Below are 19,936 nucleotides of genomic sequence, written 5' to 3' on the forward strand. Positions count from 1 at the left end.
CTTTTAGTAATCATTTCCAAAGCTATTCATTATTTTCATGCCACTTTAAATAACCAAAAAAAAAAAAAGATTCTCTTCTCTGAGTTCACCTTACAATAGAAATCATACTATGCTTTTTGAATGTTGGTATAAAAAAACTGAGTCTCCACAAATACAGACTCAAGTCTTTGGTATAGTAAAGCCGTGCTAGGATTGATCAGTAAATTTTTAAAAACCAAGTTAGCTTAAAAGATGGCAATGGAAGATTAAAAAAAATATATAATGCAATCAGTAGTTTTCATTTTCCTCCTTTTGAATCAAATGTTGATAAATAAATTTGCATATTTTCATTTTGTTAGATTTATTCTCCAGACCATACCAGCAGTAGCTTTCCCTCAAATCCATCAACGCCAGTTGGATCACCATCACCTCTTACAGGTATGCTAGATTTTACTTTCTTAGTCAGTAGTATGATTGTTGCTAATATTTTATTTTGAGTGGTATCAAAGTTTTTTCATGCCTGAAATCAAACTATCATTAGAAAAAGTGTGAAAAAAAATCTGTACACTAAGAAACATTTTAATGACTTCTAGCTAACTTAATTTTTATAATTTCTTATAGAAGTTCCATAAATATTAAATTGACAGCAAAGCAAATTATTGTTTGGAAAGAGAACCTATGAGAAGAGTAAAATCTCTTGTTTTAAAAGTTAAAATGCAGCTTATCTTTTCCCTCACAGCCCAGATTTACATTGTATTTTTATGAGTCCCTGTGTATTTGACCCATGGCTAGTTTTATTTCTTTTAATGGCCTATCTTTATTTGTATCCTCTCTGAATCTTTATATGTTAACATGTATTCCACAGACTTAAGAAAGATACTTTTCTCTGTTTAACTTTAGTTTTATGGAAAGAGCCCTTATGTGAATGACTTACATGTGGCTAAACTTTAAAATATTTAGAGTAGGAAGAAATGGGGGGGATAGCAATGTGGGCTTTTTCCTTTTTTTTTTTTCAAACAAAACCACTTCTTGCTAGTAGAGATATATAAACTGTTGAGATTTGCTTTTGCCTGCTGCCAAGTCATTATGACTTTAATTAAAAGTGTAAGTAAACATTTCTCAAGACATTCATTATTGTGATTGGAGATTTTTACCTTTTTAATGAATAAGTTAAACTAATATTAAATGATTTATTATAAGTTAGGCTAAATTGGGAAATTTACTTTCTTGACCAATACTGCAACAAAGTCAACAACTCTGGAGAAGCAAAATTGCTGAGTCTGATCTCAGGGAAATAGCTAGGCAACTCAGTAGTGCGGGCCACCAATACTTCCTCCTACAAACATTTTGACTATGGATCCATTCACTCATGCTGATCAAGAAATTACTTGTGTCCATATAGCTTCTCAAGCCTTCTGCATTGCCTGATCTTTCTGAAAATCAGGGCTCTTGGGTCTAGCCATCTTCCATCACCTGTGCTTTATGTATGAATGTTGCATGTCTGCTAAGAAGCATTCCAACGTGGAGATGATGAACTACTGGCAGCTGTTTACAACTCTTAGCGGGTACTGCAGTTTTCTCAGACACTGTGGCCTCAGCTGTCTAGTAAAAGTTGAACAGCTGTTCCCCACATAGACAGAACTATGAAAGCCCCATTGACTTAAAGTTGTTGTTTAAAAGGGAGCTGGAATTACAGGCAGAATGATGTAACTTTAACCCTGTTCAGCCCCTGTGGCACAGTTTTGCTGAATTATCAATGTCAGTTTTACCACAGCCTGTTTCCCTTTCTCATCTGATATACCCACATTAACTCCTACTAAATATGTTCATTTCTCCCCCTTCTCCCCACCCCCCACATATCCTTACCCTATCCTACCCCACCCTTCTTGGCTAGTCATCTACAAAAGCTGCCTTTTTGTTTTAATTAGCACTGAGTGGAAAGCCAGGCAGCAGAAAAAGCTGGCCTTGCTTCTGAAAGTCTGGGATCAAAGGGTCTATCAATAAAATGAGAGAATTGTGTCCTCTATTTACATTTCTTAAAATAATAGTTCAAAATAAAAATTCAAGTTATTCTTCCCCTTCCCCTCCCATATTTTTTTCCTATTTAATGAGTATTACTTTCTTTTCCCCTGTGATTTGGTTGATTAATGAATATCTGTGGACTGAGAGAGAATACCTGAGCAGCTGCTTTTAAGTAGTTGTTTTATTTCCTCTAATGGCTGAAAAATTCATGTTGAATTCTGTAGTGAAGAGATTAATAGATTTCTTCTTTGATTCAGCAGTCACATTGAAAGGAAAAAATGTCTTATATGTTGTTCTGATGAGATAGCAAATCAGAGACTCTAGGTTTTATGCAAGTACACATCTTCCTCCCCTTCCTCGGTCCTTCCCCAGTCCTTCCCCCTTAGCATCACTCCCCACCACTACCTTTACAACAGTAAAGGAAAAAATAAAGGCAAAATCAATTTGTCAAAAAGTATTGGGGGGCGAAAGGCAAATCAGAGATTTTTTTTTATTAATAAGACGTACCATATGAAATATGGAAACTCTTCTGTGGAAAGACATTGGCCTCTTATCATCTGGGGAGGGGGGGTAGAGAAATACTTTCCCTTTAATTTCCCCCTGTGGTGTTTCATCTCTAGACCAGCCTCTAAGTTACAGAGGAATATGAGGGAGTATATATAAGGGCAGAGATATACACATCCTTTTCAAAATTGGCTTTCTTGTTTAAGATTAGAAAGGCAAGCTTCTGCTCTCTCTTCTTTCTTTGCATGTTCCTTGGGAACTTTCCAAATTATGGCAAAATCCTCCACCTGGAAAAAATCCTTACAGAAGTTCCTAGGAGGTAATTTTGTGTTTGGGAAAAAACAGTAAAGAAAGTAAAGAAAACAGGTGTTTTCTTAGGTGGCTTGGAAGTCAGACAAGTAGTTTGGGGTGGGGGGAATTGTTATTCATTGCGCTCTAAAACTTTTCAGTTAGTTTTATACTAAATAATCTCAATCTTCCCAGCAAGACAAAAGTCAGAGAGAGAAGGAAAGTAGTTACCTTTATGCCTGCAGTTTGGGGGAAGGGAGCAGAGTTTCCCCTATTAGTTGTAGGATTAAACCCTAGTCTTCCCTTTGATGTGGAAATATAAAGGAAATATATTGTAGTGGAGATAGCCTAGACTTGGCATTAGAGGACTTAAGGTCAAATATGGCCTCTGCTGCTTATTCTTTTGGTCATCATAGACTTTAAACTTATCTGTAAAATAAGAAATTTGGACTAGATCTCTTAAGGACCCTTCTAGCTCCAGTCTGATAAAAAATGAGAAATTTCCAATAATCCTAGCATCCAGTCTTCCTTCAAAGTAATCACAGAAGTTAAATGCCAATACATGAATGCAACTTAAAATCATTCATCAGGTATTTTTTTATCAAGCACCTACAAAATGTAAGGTACTGTATTTAATGACCTTAAGAGTTATAGAGAAGGGTTACTGTCCCCAAATCTGCCTAGAAAATGTATCTAACAGTGCAAAGCTGTGAGCTCTAAATACAAATAGATTAGTATGGAAAATAATGTTAGCAACAAATGGAGAGATGAAAAATTGCATCCAGACCAGGATGCTCAGGTCTGGAATGATGGGGTAGGTACTATTTGAAGTAATAGTAGGTACTATTATTCTTCAAGTATTCTTCAAAAAGAATGCCTTAAATAGAGAGAAGAGTAAAAAGGATATTCTAACTGAAGACAATAGCCTGAACTAAGGCACAGAGGTGGGAAATAGTGAAATCAATTTGACTAGAAGAGTGTTCACATAGAGAAATGGTAGGAGATAAATGATTATATAATACAATACAATACAGGCCTAGACAAGCCTAAACTGCCAGGCAAAAGAGTTTGGACTAAAGTGTGTAGACAGTGATGTACCGGTAAAGGTCTTGATTAAGCAGGAGAGAACCACAGAAATGTGGAAATGCTTGCGCTGGATTTCTTTCTGACACAAAAAATATTGGATTTAGTTCTCATAATTAATTAACAAGCCACAGTAGGTAAAATTCCTGCTAAATCCCACCCAGAGTGAACTATGTTTTGTAAATCAGATCAGTAGCACTGGATGATTTGATGATCAAAGCTCTTCCAGATTTTTTTGTCAAGCAGCTCTCATTGTTCCTTATCCCAAACTATCTTGGCTTCTGAAAAAAAAAATTGTTTAATGTATCTCAATATCAGGTATGTTTTCTACAAGTCTCTCTGAACAGAAGCCAGTTTTCTTGGTTGCTCTGCAAAGAGCCAAAGGCACTTTCAAAAATAGCTTACTAAGTTTCTCTTCTTAATAACCAAAGTGCTAGGAATATTTTCTACCTAGTAATAACATAGTAAAAGTGAGACCTCTCATTTATCTTCTATAATGTATTCTAAACTCATAATTGGCCTTAGTATGTTATAGGAACATATAATATTAAAGCTACCAAGGATGATAGAGGTCCAAACTCCCGATTTTACAGATGAGAATACTGAGGCACATTAAGAAATGTAAGCAATTTTCTCAAGGTCTCAAGGTCAAGCAGACCTCTGAATATAATTCCAGTGTTCCATCAACAAACATTATCAATAAATTAATCAATGAACATATATTTTAACATGTTTAACGTATATTGGATTACTTACTATCTGGGAAGGGGTGAGGGAAAAATTTGGAACACAAGATTTTTCAAGGGTCAATATTGAAAAATTATCTATGCATAGGTTTTGAAAATAAGCTTGAATAAAAAAATGAAAAATAAAAATAAATTAATTATATATATATCATATATGTATATATATCATACATACATATTCATATGTAGAAATGGATACAAAATAGATACCAATTGACTGGTGAAGATACTAACAGCTTGGTGAATCAGGCATTGTTTCCTTACTGTTTCCATGTAAAAGGGGGTGTTTGAACAAAACACTGAAGGAAACAGAGTAATTCTGACTGAATCATTTCTCATTTCTCACTTCTCACAGCAGGTGAGAAGAGAATGTTTCTAGACATGGACATGGGAGATATCTGGGGCAAAGGCATAAAGGTAGGAGATGGGGTGGCGTGTATGAAAAGCAAGTAGGAGGCAGTATAACTAGACCACAGTGAATGTACTGAGGAATAATGTGCATTAAGGATAGATTGGGGCCAAGTTGTGGAGAGTTTTAAGTGTCAAACAATTTATATTTGACTCTGGAAATAATAGGAAAGTACTGGAATTTTTTTTTTTTTGAGAGGAGTTACATGATCATGTTTGTGCTTTAGAAAAATGGCAGCTGATAAAAAATGGAGAGGAGAGGGAAGTGACTTGAAGCAGGGAGGTGACTTCAGGGGGTGATTGCCATTGTCCAGGGAAAAAAAAAAAAGATGAGGACCCTTGGTTGGGTAGTTGTGTGAATTGAGAGAAAGCAATCGAAGCTTTTGGACTATTTGCTTGATTTTCTATACTTCTGTATTGATGCTTCAGTTAATCATTAGATTTAAAGAACAGTTGTTACTACTGCAGTTATTTCAAATTTCTTTAAGAAGTACAGAAACAAAGCTGTACACCTAGAATTCAGAACCACTGTTTGAGAGTGGGGCCAGCAGTTTGTAGAGATGGGAGGGAAGATAGTGGACTACACTCCAGTTTGATGAAAGATTTCTCCCCCGACTTCATGTTGTTAAGTCATTTTGAATTACATCCTACTTTCCATGATCTTATTTGTGGGTTGTTTTTTTTTTTGACAAAACCACGAGATGGTTTGGCATTTCTTTCTCCAGCTCATTTTACAGTTAAGGAAACTGAGGCAATAAGACTGAGTAACTTGCTCAAGATCACACGACTTGAACTCAAGTCTTCCTAACTCCAGGATTTGCGTTCTATCCATTGCATCATCCAGTTCATCATGTATAGTCCTTTAAATCCTCAGTTGTCTGGGGGGGGGAAAAAAAAAGACAAGAGAATTGCAGAATATAAGCTGCCATTTGTATACAAAGACCATATCATGGACCTGTAATCATCTGTAAATTGTCATAGCATCACTGTACTCATGTACAAAGTACTTTTTTTGTTATGTCATTTGATCCTCAAAACAACCTTGTGAAATAATAGAAAAGGTAGCATTTTCTCCATTTTACAGATGAGGCAGTAAGATCCACAGAAGTCGATTAATAAGGTCTGAAATCACATAGAGCTAGAACCCAGATTTCTTTATTTCTAATGAAGTGTTTGTCCTACTATACTGTGCTGCCTTCTTCTGAAAGTGTTTGTTGTTGTTGTTGTTGTTGTTTTTGGTATTGTTGTTTTATGAGTAAAGATGAACTATCCTTGTATCCTTTCTCACCTTGTTTCCCTGATGACCAACAACTTACATCTTTGAGGTGGCTAATCAGTCTGGTTCATGAATTTCACAGAATAAACTGAATTGGTCATTTGTATTGAAATTCAGGGCTCTAATTTATGACCTTGTTCTGCTTGGTACCTATTCTAATTAGTTGAGTCATAAAAGACCAGCTCAGTCTGGAATGTCAGACTGTATTCTGTACTGTTTTATAGGTAACATTGTTTTTATACTAGCTTTTGGTTCCTTCAAGTCTCATTTGAACTCTGAGTCTGACAATTATTTTATCTGAATAAACCATTTATTCACCTTATGACACTTGGAGACAAAGAGTAACAAAGATACTCCCCTAAGACTTGTTTGGGAGGACTAATTTGGAAACTATTGCTAATAATTTAATCTCGAAATTAGTAGAGATTAAACTTACTATATTTAGTTAAAATCTCATGTAAGTAAAATAAAATGACAAAACTAGAAGTTCATCCAAAGAACAGATTGTCTAGGAAATAAAGGGAGAAAAAAACGTAAGAGAAACAAGAATGATTGCAAAAGTGGAAAGAAAAGACTTAATAGGTTTCGACATCTCCCATTCTTACCTCACACAGCCTTACAAGCACAAGCTATCATGGAGGCTGCAGTTATATTGTCTGCTTTAGGTTCAATTAAGAAAAAACTTCTTAATTTCATTCCTTTCGATTCAATAGAAAGATGGTATGAGGTAATAGAATGAGCACTAGACTTGGACCCTGAAAGCCTAAGTCTAAATCTCAGATCTAATGCTTATTAGCTGTATTAGGTAGGTGTCTTCTTTGAAACTCCATTTCTTTATCTAGAATAACAGCCTTGCATAATATTTCACAGAGCTGTTAAGAAATAATGTGTAGAAATTACCTTGCAAACCTTCAGATACCATATTAATATAATCTAGGATTATCAATTGCAGTAGCTAGAGCTAGCAGGGACCTTAGGAATCACTTAGTTCATCTTCCTCATTTTGAGGAACCTTAAGGTGTGAGAAAAGAAATCTGAGTGATAACATCACAGAGTTTTAAGGGGGAAAACCTGGATTTGGGACTCTTTCTGCTCCCTGACAATGCTGCCTTTATATATATTACTTACAAGAACTCACAGTAGATCATCACTGATCACTGTTCATATGGACTTAGAACCTCCATTTTCCTACAGAAAGATTTTCTTTTTAATGGTTCCCTTTTCTTAAATGAATCTATCTCTTTTGAGAGAGCAGTTATTTGAAATTATGACATTAAACTTCATCTCATTTTTCTGGCTACAGAGCTTTTCCTTGGATGTTACTTTAAATGTAAGCCCATAGGCCTTTCTTTTAATGAGCTGTTTGGACTTGCATGTCCATAATTTATTACTGCAATTGATTTATGATTATGTTTGTAAGTCTATGCCTTAAATGGATACAGAAATAGTTTATGTCTCTATTCTGTTTTTAAGAGATAGTTTGTTAATTGATAAGGAAAAATACATGTTATATGTTACTTCAAGTTTTATATTTTAAATTTCCTTACTCAGCTACTAAAGCATACAAATAATTAATTATGAAATGTTATCTGTTCATTAGGAATATGTCTCTCCTTTCAAGTTACAATAAATATATGGGTGATGTGAATATAATTGCCACTTTGCTATCCAACCCATGAATGTTTCATTCAGCTGAGATGAAACACAGAGTCTTTTTAATTTACCTTAATATATCTGAAATAACAAATGTATGGTAGTATTCTATTTATCTTCTACTTTCCTAAATGTTACTGGATTAAGCTATGGCAAGGTTATATTTGGAACAATTATTTTTAAAAATGAATAAATTGGACAAACTAAACTCTTTAATTATAATCTCAAATTTCTAATATAATTGGTTTTGCCCTTGTAGATCTTTTCAAAAGGGAAATTTAGTTAAGTGGTTTTTTTGATTAACTATAAATAATATATTCTCTAAATCACAATTGCAATAAATTTATAAGGATTTTAGAACTGTGTGTTTTTCTTATAATGAGATCTTAGGATTAGTCAAAGGCTTTAAAATCTGGCATTATCCCAAAGCTATGGATAATATATTTTTTCCATTCAATTCTCTTTTTCTTTAACTTTCATTTTTGTTTGCTTTTCTTCTGTATATCTTTCACCTTTTTTCACTCATTCCTTCATTTTCCCTTCATTTTGCAAGAGTTGGAGAACAAATAACCACTTAGCAGAGAGTTGAATTTTTGTGGTAACATTTAAAAAGCCAGTTAATATACTTTTGAATAAAATTTTTTAGATCTGTGAACAACCAATATGAAGCAAAACATTTACCACTTTTTAAAGCCTTAGATAACTTAGATAACTTTTCACACTATTTTATTAATGTTTATTGAGCTTAGTAATATATTCTTATTTCCTTTCAGCATATCATAAAAAACTCTGAGTTAACTTGGTGTTTGGGGGATTTTTGTTTGTTTGTTTCTGTTTTTTCTTTAAACAGGTGCTAGCCAGTGGTCCAGACCTGGAGGCCAACCCCCCTCATCTCCAAATTATGAAAATTCTCTCCACTCCCTGGTAAGAGCCACTTTAAAAACAAATAAATAAACACACACACACACACACACACACACACACACACACACACACACACACGTATTCAAGAGTTTGGAGTTCATTTTAGTTAGTATATATCTTGCATATTAATGAAAAAAAAAACAGTAGGGTAGCATTACAAATGAATTCTTTTCTAACAAATGGTATAGTTCAGTTAAACAACCTAAGACATAGGGTGTGTCTTTTGCCATCTGTTCCTTGGACATCAGGCTTCTGGGCTTAAGACATCTGGTATTAAAATACTCTTATGAGATTCCCATATCTTTGACAAACCCAGAGCTGAGCCCTGTGTGCACTTTCATCGCTACAAATAGAAGAATGAAAGAACAACCCACAGTTGTGAAATTTGTTGTATGTTTTTATATGTGAAGAACTATGTGCTTTGTACATTGCATTCATATTCGGATATTGGAATATGTAAAAATTTCCTATGTGGTATTAACTTTGTATTATAGGGAACATTTTCTTGCACTCTTCCCAGGAAAGAATATATAACATATTTGTGTTACAAATAAAAGATAAAGCAACAGAGAAGAATTCAGGATTATTCTTATATGCACTGAATATATAGATCTGGTGGTAGGTTGTTAACAAAATTTGTCTTTTTTCTTTCTGTGTTTATATTCTACAGTTGTATAGGATTAGAAAAGAAACATCTAATGGAATATTGAGCTAGGCTTTGAGTATCTGTGGATATTCTAGTTTCCAAATATAAAATTTCTTTTTTCTGTGACTAACAGAATTTTTTTAATCAGACAAAAATTTTCTTCTTTCCCCACATTTTATAATCAAATGAAAACAATTTGGACACTGTAGAATGCTAACCTTATAACTCAAAATTAAGCATTAGCCTTCTCATATCTTAATACAAGCAGATCTTTATATTAACTTAACTAACATTTTATGCTGACACGCACATCAGCTATTTCCTCATCTCTTTTTGGAATTAATCTTAACCTGTGCTTTGCTTCCTGTTCTGTCTTGACTTTGCCAGAAAAATCGAGTTGAGCAGCAACTTCACGAGCATTTGCAAGATGCAATGTCCTTCTTAAAGGATGTCTGTGAGGTACTATTTCTCTTTAGATGGTGCCTTTTTGTGTTAAAGTTAATTCCACTCACCAATACCACTTTTAATCTTCAATTAGTACAAATCACAAAGTCTTTTAACCTCAAACATTTTGCCATTTCATTTTCTAAAGAATTGCAAGAGTAGGCTTCTTTTCTTTTATGTTCAAGGAAATGATTGTTTCTTTTTTAAAGTGGGACCTACTGACATATGCTTTTGATTTTGAATTTTTCTAATGTGTGAATCTATATACAGACACATGACTGTGTTTGTTTCCTCTGGTTTGTCAAACACCCAAGCTTGGTTGTGCGTACAATGTGAGCTATGTATGCATTATTCATTTCCAACAAACAACTAGATTTTGGTTGACTTTGCTTGTGCTTCTTCCCCAAATTGCCACTTTTTCAAAAAGTCAGCATCATTTTTAAAGTTATCCCTTTCCCCGGTTCTTTATCAGTAAGACTATAATTTAGTGTCTGATACAGTAATCTGTGATCTGTCATAGCATTGAAAGCATTAACTTTACACCAGATTCATTTTGAGAAGCCACTTTTCCTGATGTGGCATTCATTTAACATCTTCTCCAGATTGCCTTTCTTTTCCTATTGATTCATAATGCCAGTAGCTGCTTTTGATATTGCATTTCACTTAATGTTTTCCATGTAACCCAAAGTAGAAAATGTAGTGGTATAATGAATTTAACAGAGAAATCAACAGTGACCTCCATGTTCCTTTTCAATCTCCACAGCAGTCTCGAATGGAGGATCGCTTAGATAGACTGGATGATGCTATCCATGTGCTACGGAACCATGCTGTGGGACCTTCTACCAGCCTTCCTGCTGGCCATGGAGATATACATAGCTTATTGGGACCATCCCATAATGCATCACTTGGAAGCCTCAATTCAAACTATGGAGGATCAAGCCTTGTCACAAGCAGTAGATCAGCATCAATGGTAACTGTCTCCATAGTTGCTTAAGAAATCTAAAATAGAAAATGTTCAATGTCTTTCAAGATTCAAACAATAGAGTAGAGCATTGTAATGCATTCAAATTTAAGTGCATTTCTGGTGATCCAAACTTTTATGTAATAAACATTTTTCTCCAAATTTTTACCAAAGGTTATGGAAAAGTAGCAGGTGCATTTTTTGAACATCAGTCGGTATCAAGTTGAAGAAATTCCTCCCCCCTTTTCCTTTTGGAAAGGTAGTTGAGGAGTGGCTGGAGGGGTAAGCTTTATAGACTTTGGCTTGGTCATTGGCCCATAAAATCCTGCTGTGGCCATGTGCAGAAAGCAGAGAGTTTCTGCAGAGAGCATTTTAGCTTATACATGCATTTTTTCCCAGATGTGTAATAATTGGCAGAATAGTTTTTCTCCTTGAAATAGTGGATAGGGAGTCTGAATAGGAAAAGCAGTCCAGAAAGACTGAATTTCAAGTGTTCTGGTCTGGAAAAGCTGTTTATTGTAATTTGGAACTTGTCTTCAATAGCAGATGCTGGCTGAAGCCTGGAAGAAAGCTGCTGGAATGTGAAACCTCATTTGTGCAGGCCCAAATTTAAACTTTTTTTCCAAATGAAAAAAAGGGGGTGGGGTGGGGTGGATGAGGAGGTGGGTTGAGCACAGCTGTAGTGTAAGTAACAATGGAGAGGAAACAATTTTAAATTAATCCCCAAGAAGAAGAATAAAATAATTCAGTCCATCTTTTCAAAAACATGGGGGGGTAGGATTATAGGGCTGTGCACATCAAAAATGTATGTTTAATGTCTTATGTTACTCTTTCTCCAAAATATTTCTTAAGAAAAGAAGCTCTTTTTGAACCTGCTTATTTAACTATTGCCATGTGTTTGCATGTTTATGGCATGGTTTTTAAGGTTCATTGCATGCTGTGAAATATTCGCTTATAAAACAGATTCCTAGCTGCAAGCCATGTGATCAAGGCTAAAACTCACCTATCATCAAAATAATTAGGTGCCCCAATTGCTGAAGGCTTGTGTTCTGTAAAATAGGATTGGTTCCAGATTTTCACATCCACATGTTAGACATCTATTTATATTCCTTTCAGAGCCACTGTAGTAAACATCAAACAGGACTGCTAGGTTTCCTTATGAATAGCATTTTCAGCAACCCAGCCAACTTTCAGTGCTTGCATAACTTTGTACCCATGTTTTAAAAACAAATCAATTTTTCAAAAAGAATATGGTCTTCAGAAGAATAGTTAGATACTTTAACAAAAAATGGTATTGTTAATAACCACCATTTGGGAATGCAATCTAAGCATTTTTTCAGGAACCTATATAATAATATTAATAATCACACATATGGAAAATGGTAAATTGATGATTATAAGATACTATTATTTCTTTCTTTGGAAGTTTGATTTGAGAAGAATATGCATTATACAGAAGTCATGAAACTGAGTCTCCATTAGACCTTGCTCCAATACAGCAATGAGGTCTTTACATCTCTTCTATTCTTGATATCTTTCTCTCTTCCATTATCCACACCTTTCCCTCTTCCATCTCAGCTTAAATTGCAAATTTACTGCTTCTATTTGACTTTACTATGATTTGCATTTTGAATCTAGACATGTCTCTATAACTCAGATTCCTTCCTCCTGACTTGTTGCTGAGATGCCATCTTGTTCACTATCTTTATATCTTTGAATTATCATCTCTACCTAATCAAGTAGACATGCTTTAACAAGAAAAATAATTTCTCAGAGATCCTAATACACAGGAATACTTTGAAGAGCCTGAGACACCCTCCAAAAATCCTCATTAGCTACTTTGTAATACCAAAAGATTGTAAAAATAATAGTTCCAAGACATCTCGTACAGTCATTGGATTTATAAAACTTGAAGTGATCCAGGATTAGATTACAGAACAGCAACAGGACAAAAGAAACTATAAGCTCTGCAATTGTTAGAAGCAATTCAGAAGAGTTTAGTTCTCATGCTACTGCATATAATTTTTAGACAATAGAAGTGAACTATCTTTCATCTTACCCTGCTGGGACTCTAACCATAGTACCTCCTGAAGGTCTTGTGATACAAGTTTTCATTGCCTAGCTTTTACCAAAGAGATGAAAGCTCCAAGATGTAAAAAAAAAAATTGACAACATCCAGTTTGTAGCTGTGACTCAAGGTCCCAGCTGGGAAATTAACTTCTAACCTTGAGTGTTTTTGGTGCACAGTCTCAAATGAAAAAGGACTGGAGTGAAATAAAGATCAAATTCTGCCTGGTGTTCTCTCAGAGCAGGCTGAGGCATGCTTCTGGGAAAGATCTCGAGGTTAGGAAGACTGCTGCCTTTGGCGCGCTCTCATCCGTGATAGAGGACTTCCGGCAGCACAGCTGGGAATCCTGCACTTTGCATACACACTTGGTACCCACCCATATGGAATAAACTCTTTCCAAATGTTTGGAGCAGTGTCTATGTGTATGTGTGTGTTTAATGTTTGGAGTGTATCACCATAACCACTGCCAGCCATCCTCAAAAGTAGCCTTCCTGGTTTGGTTATTTCCATCCTTCAACTTCTAAACACTACAACTGTATTGGGAATAAGTAATGTGTTAATTCTATGTTCTGGAGTTAGTCTTTATTATCAATTGGACTCTGATTTGTTTCATATTAAAGTTTATGTTTCTACTTTCTCAACACAGGTAAAATAAAATGAAGGAAGAGTTGTTTTGTTTTTCTCTCCAATGCCACCCAAAAAAAAAATGATATTAAGATTACAATCTAGCTTCAATTTACTAACAGTTTGTTTGCAAGATAAAGCCTGTGCAAGAAGCTTTCTTAAAGAACATTTGTTTTTCATTATTTCATTCATTTATTTTCTAAACCAAATAGAGTCATTTTGATTCAGTTAAAATAACATTTCTACAATGTCACAGACCATTCAAGTTTCAAGTTATTCTATGCTTTTTGCTGGAGTTTTGTTAAAATGAGTGCATTATTAGAAATCTCATTCACTGTGATTTCTACATTTTCCATAATTTAAAGCTTCTATTAAACTGACTCCTAGCAACTTTTTAGTGAATTAACAAGTAAATGAAGTGCTTCAAACCCATTTTGGGGAAAAATGATGTTATACACACATTATTCCTATCCCCTACTTCCTCCAAAATCTTTTTAATCTCTTTTGTTGTTTGATGGGTAGTTTAAAAGTTTAAATGACTAGTTTGGGTAGCCTGGAATGATAGGAGAGTGGAAATAAACGATACTTGATATTATAACTGTCTGCAACTTAAATTATTTCGGATGTTTTTATTGTAGAGAATGATATTTTTATGTAGATAGGAACTTGTTTGTTATGTAAGATATTTGTTGAATCAAATTCTTTGTAGTTACCTGGTCTAAGGATTGTTTTTATAATCATAGGAAAACAGTTCTACTAACTTAAAAGTATTGAGTGAACATAGTTCTGTATCCAATCACTTCAGTTCACTGAGTTTACACATAGAGTGAGGGGATCATGTAGTACAGCAGAGATGGGATGTCTAATCAGAATGTATATTCAAATCTCAGTTCTGCTATTTACTAGTTAGGTGACTGAGAGAATCTTTTCACCTCTCTGGGTCTCACTTTATTCTTTGAGAAATGTTGAAGCTGGATTAGATGATTTCTGAATTCTTTTCTCTATGATCAATTTAAGTAGATATTCTTGGTATGTGGAAATGCTATTTACCTATTTGGGAAAATAATTATTTGGTATCTAAAATAGATCTTTCATTTGTTCAAAATATACTTAAATAGTTTGGCATCAGAATACTTTAACTTTTTTGCTATTGTTTCTATACAAGATTCTCAGATGTTATAGTGTAGCAATAACTGAAGTTTCATCTTCTAAAGAGTTTTAATCTGAGATTCTTCATTTACTTAATACACAAACAAAAATTAAATTTCCGTGATTTGAAAAAGAAACTAGGAAGTAAGCAATTTCAACTCCTTTTTAGGTGATTAGTGTAACTAGTCATGGTTTAATTTTTAATATTTGCTCAATTTTTGAGCCAGATTTCAAAATCCCAGTTTACTTCATTTCCTTCTTCCTTTTGGATTTTATAGTTCTGTATTTTTCAATATTTGCTTCAGGAAAATGTTATAAAAATCCAAGATTTATCAAATTAGTATTTGGCATTGATAGACTATTGTGTTTAACACAGCATTTAAAACTTTAATTTGGGGTAAGGGAAAGTACTTTGGGAACACATTGAAATAAGAGTTTTGGTTCCTTTTTTCTTGCTTATTTATTTTAATGATGAAAACTTAAAAAGAATTGCAGGAAAGGAAATTAGGGGTTAAAAGTAAAATTGGAATTTAGTAGTAACCTTATTTGATCTAGGCCATTCCAGAAACCCTAGAAATATTAGGTATTTCCCTATGACATGTGCTTGTTGTTTCGTTACCTTGATTCAGGTCTTTCTTTAGTTTAAAGATAGACTACTACTTTGTCTTTAACATGATGTCCTCTGACATCTATCAGTTGTTCATTATCCAGGAGTGTGATTTTATTTTCAAGGTATAAGAGATTGTTGTTTTTTTTTTTAATATTCATAGGAACTTAAGAGTTTTTATATTTATAGGAGCTTCATTCTTATTTTCTTCCATATTCTATTTTTCTTAACAGTGCTAATGATACTGGATAATATTTCATTCTTGAGTTTTTTGCCTTCATTATTTACTGTACTGGGGGAATTTAACTAATACTTATTCTTGTGGGCTCTTTTTGCTTTTTACTTTTGCTTTGCTTTTACTTTGATTATCTCTTATGATTTAAAAGTACCTCATTCAGTCATTGAAAAATACAAGCCAAAGCCAATTGATCTCAATCTGTTTTTTAAAAATAGTGACCTTTTTTTTTTTTAATGCTAAGAAACTTTAGGTCAGTTTGCTTAAAGGTCACTCTGAATAAATATTTTTAAACAAGAAATACTGTGTAAGTCTCAGATATATTGTCTCATGGAAAAAAAAAACCTGAAAGCAATTTTTATTTATTATCTACAGGATGGTCTTTTAGAGATGCAGATTGTCTGTGTCCTACAGAAATTCTGTCCACATAATTTATGCAGCTTCCAAAAATACCTCTTACTCGTTTATTATTTCTAGGCAATTTCTATGAGGAGAAAAACTGCTTGTGGTTTATTTCATTAAGCCTACATAATCTTAAATTCTTTTTTAAAGTTTGTTCCTACTTTTAAAAAGTTTTAACATCCTCATGATTTTAAAACCACTTTGTAATTTAAAAACATTTTATGTTGCTACCAAGACAATTATGGTAGTTGCATATTCATACAAATCAACACAATGTAGGTAAGAGTCCTAACAAAAAAATCCCTCTTTGGATGAGAATAGCTTCAAAGTAAATAATTCAAACCATTCTTTAATCAATATATGGATTAATACTAATTAATTGAAATCAGTATTCAATGTATACTATGATTTTTACAAATGGCCTGCTTGGGATTCAAAATCAGAAGGGGATTCACACAGTACTTTTGGGTTTCTACCCTAATCCACCATCCTCTTATTCATCAGCTAATTAGATTTAACATTTTCCATTGTAAGTACTAAAGCCATTGGTCAAATTAAATGAAAACAAGTCCCTCATTGAGTGTTCCAGCAAAAGTATGGCAATGGATGGGGGTGGGAAGGGAAAAGGAATGAGATTTTAGAAAGCAAGATGATGTCATTTTCTGGGATGGGGCTTTTATTCTGAAGTGAGGACCTCCATGATTATTGAAATTTGGAGGATTGCTGGGGGAGCAGTTCACCCTCCCCAGATACTCTCCCAATAGCAGCTTGTCAGCTGTATGCTAACAAGATGAACAATTAAAACTCCATCCTGTCTGGCTGGCCCCAGGGCCCCTGATTCAGACAAAGGACTGTTTGTACACCTGTTGTGTATGTGGACAGAGCCATTTGAATGCAGCTTTGCAGATTAAAGGCAGGACTTTGGAGCTGGGAGTGAGCAAGGGTTAAAAAGGGATTGTAAGGACTGTGAAAGTTATATTCTCCAGAAAAAGTAAGAGGGCCATTTGCAAGGGGAATCAGGTTACAAAGAGAAAGTTTCTGCTAACTTCATTAAGATGAGAAACTCCAGACTTCAAGCTCTGTACTAGTCTGAGGACTTTATAGAAACTTTATGTTTTTGCTCTATCTGCCAATAAATGAAAATGCCTTCATTTAGAAGTTAATAATTTATATTAGCATGATAAAATACTTAGTTAAAATATGTCAAGGAGAAGTACTTTTTTGTTGGCTAGATTTTTTAAAAAAGGCTTAGATGTTGAAGACAAATCCTTGGTAAGATGGTCATCATCTGCAACCATGGTAAGATGGTCATCATCTGCTAGCCATTCTAGGTGCTGAAACATGTTAAAAATAAAAGAATATAATTTTTATAAGTCTAGCTTCAGAAAAGCAATGAAAATTGAAATCAGTAGCATTAGGAATTTGGCAGATGCGAACTTGACTTGGTAGGGAAAATATAGTAAATTGTCCCTATCCTTTGTTCTCTTAGTTTATCCACTTGAAATAAATAACAACCAGAAATCACATGTATGGGTTTAAAAATGGAAATACTGAAAAGATTGAAAAGTTAACTATGAAATTTGATTCTGCCATCATAATGATGTTTTAAAATGCCATATATTGCTAAAAATACAGGAAAGTCTTTAGTTTTAATCTCATATTAGCTTAATTCATGCTACTTTATTTGCAGAAGAATAAAGAAAAAACTATAATATTTTAGTTCATTTCCCTTTAATGAATGTAAAGATTCAATATGTATTTCAATAACTAAAAAGATTTAACTAATCAGGAAGTAGTAACATGAGAAGAAACCAGTTAGACTTAAAATTGATTTTATTTGCTGTCCATTTTCTAAATCATTTAAAATTGTTATGATCCTTAGACCTGAACCTAAGTTTTTTTAGTTGATGTTGCTTAAGAAGTGGAAAATTGCGTTGGGTTTCCTCTCTTTTCTTTCTTTCTTTTCTTTTCTTTCTTTTTTTTTTTTTTTTTTTTTTTTTTGGTATTAAATGTATAGATATCTTCTGCTTTGTATAACTTTTGTTTCCCACTATACCTTTTTCCTCTCCCTTCCTCAGTGAACTCTCCTTTATAACATGAAAGGGAAAAGAAAAAGGAAAAAAATGCTTAGTAAAATTAACCAATACCTTAGTCTAACATTAAATACAGTGTTCCATATCAATGGTTCCCTCCCTGTATAAAAGGTGGGAAATATTTCTTCTCTGTTGATACTATAATTGTTTGGGTTATTTTTAAGTGGTTTTTTTGAGTCAGCTCATCCCTGGAAAAAGAGATTCGTCTTGTCTCTAACTTGTTAGATTTTAAGAGTAAGCATAACCAATATACCTTTCAAGGGAGAATGTTATGAAAGATACAAAAATATCACTTCCTTCCTCCTTACAAATTCCACAAAGAGTTTTTCATTTTTAAGTTTTCTTTCCTACCTACTCAATTTTTGATCATGTAAGCCTTTATGTCAATTTCCTGAGATTTATGAAAATTGGAGTTTGCAAATCTGCAAACTCTTTCAGAAGACAAGTTTACTGCAGTGAGAAACTATATACTGGTTTAGAAGACATAAATAATCAACTCTTCATTATTCACTCCCAATAAAAAGGAGTAGTAGCCTAAGCAATCATGAATCAGGAATAATCTCTAAATCATTTGAATTTGGTTATGAGAGAGACATTAAATGATTGGGGATAAGGATGCACAATAACACATTTTCAAAGTAAATAACTTAAAGGTGGAAAAAGGATGTTTGCTTCTCTAAAGTACAATAGAAAAATTAGTGTAATGTTCCACGAAATATTTAGTTGGCTGGACTTAAAGTCAAGAAGTGTTAGGCCTAGAATCAGAATGATCTGACTTCAAATCTGACTCAGATACTTTGGGCAAGTCTCATGACTCCTATCTGCATTGATTTCCTCACGCCTACCATTTAAAGTTGATGGGAAGCTGACGGGAGATATTTGTAAAGCACTCTGCAAACCTTGAATATATACGCTGCTATTATCACAATATATCTAGTCTTCTAGAATGATCAGCGTCTGGCCTAAAATCTTACTTTTAGTTCCTGTCTTATGTTTTGGCTCATGGGAAACCATGTATATTAAACAAGGGATAAACTTGCATAAGGGCATTTATCTCTCTCTGGGTAAAGCCTATACTAAGACATGAAAGATAAAAGCTATATTAATTACTCAAGAGGGATTCAAAGCTCAGCAGTTTACTAGGATTGAAGGATTTATTGAAAAACAGTGGTTCTCGTGTAACTCTGGGCAATAAACCTATTTAATTAAAGGCTTAATCTTCTAGTTGACATGTTTGCTACTGTTCCATTAAAAAGCTTCATTTGTAGCCAGTTTTAATATGAGTACAATAATAGAGAGTTGCATGAGCTGGACTGTCCTGTTTTTGATAGCCATTTTTGGTCAACTTTTGATTGAAGATCAGAATTAACAGTTTGGTATTTTATGTACTCTCAGGACTTTTACACTGAATTATCTGAAATTACTGATTCATTTTTGCCATTCTTTGAAAGCCTGCCTAGGGGAAATATGAGAAACAATGAAAATATGTATACTTAGCAAAAGTTTATATATTTTCATACTTCAATGTAAGTAAAGACATATGTTATAAATTATTTTAAATGTCATAGCTTTCTAAAGAATTAAATGTATTAATTAAAATCAGCATAATTATGAATTTACTTGTGGAGAAAAAATATGGACTAAGAATTAGAAATCCTCAAAGTACTATAGCAGTGTGAACTATTATTATTTAACACTGAATTTGTAGTCAGAAATTCTGGGTTCAACTAATACATTGTTAGTGGAATTGTGGACTAATCCAAACATTTTGGAAAGCAATTTGAAACTATGCCCAAAGGACAATCAACCAGTGCATACTTTTTG

General features: G+C 33.7%; 1 protein-coding gene across 7 annotated transcripts in view; it reads left to right on the top strand.

Moving 5' to 3' along the window:
- Nucleotides 1-19,936, top strand: part of TCF12 (transcription factor 12) — a 411,883-nt gene that overhangs the window by 377,760 nt on the left and 14,187 nt on the right. For 3 of the 7 annotated variants that reach the window (XM_074294612.1, XM_074294616.1, XM_074294617.1), the window contains 4 exons: nucleotides 339-417; nucleotides 8,810-8,883; nucleotides 9,917-9,988; nucleotides 10,737-10,943. In XM_074294612.1, the coding sequence (XP_074150713.1) occupies nucleotides 339-417; nucleotides 8,810-8,883; nucleotides 9,917-9,988; nucleotides 10,737-10,943 (432 nt within the window). The remainder of the gene's footprint in view (nucleotides 1-338; nucleotides 418-8,809; nucleotides 8,884-9,916; nucleotides 9,989-10,736; nucleotides 10,944-19,936) is intronic. The other 4 variants (XM_074294614.1, XM_074294618.1, XM_074294613.1 and 1 more) reach the window with 3 other exon arrangements.

This window comes from Sminthopsis crassicaudata, chromosome 2 (genome assembly GCF_048593235.1).
Source record: "Sminthopsis crassicaudata isolate SCR6 chromosome 2, ASM4859323v1, whole genome shotgun sequence".
Lineage (NCBI taxonomy): Eukaryota > Metazoa > Chordata > Mammalia > Dasyuromorphia > Dasyuridae > Sminthopsis > Sminthopsis crassicaudata.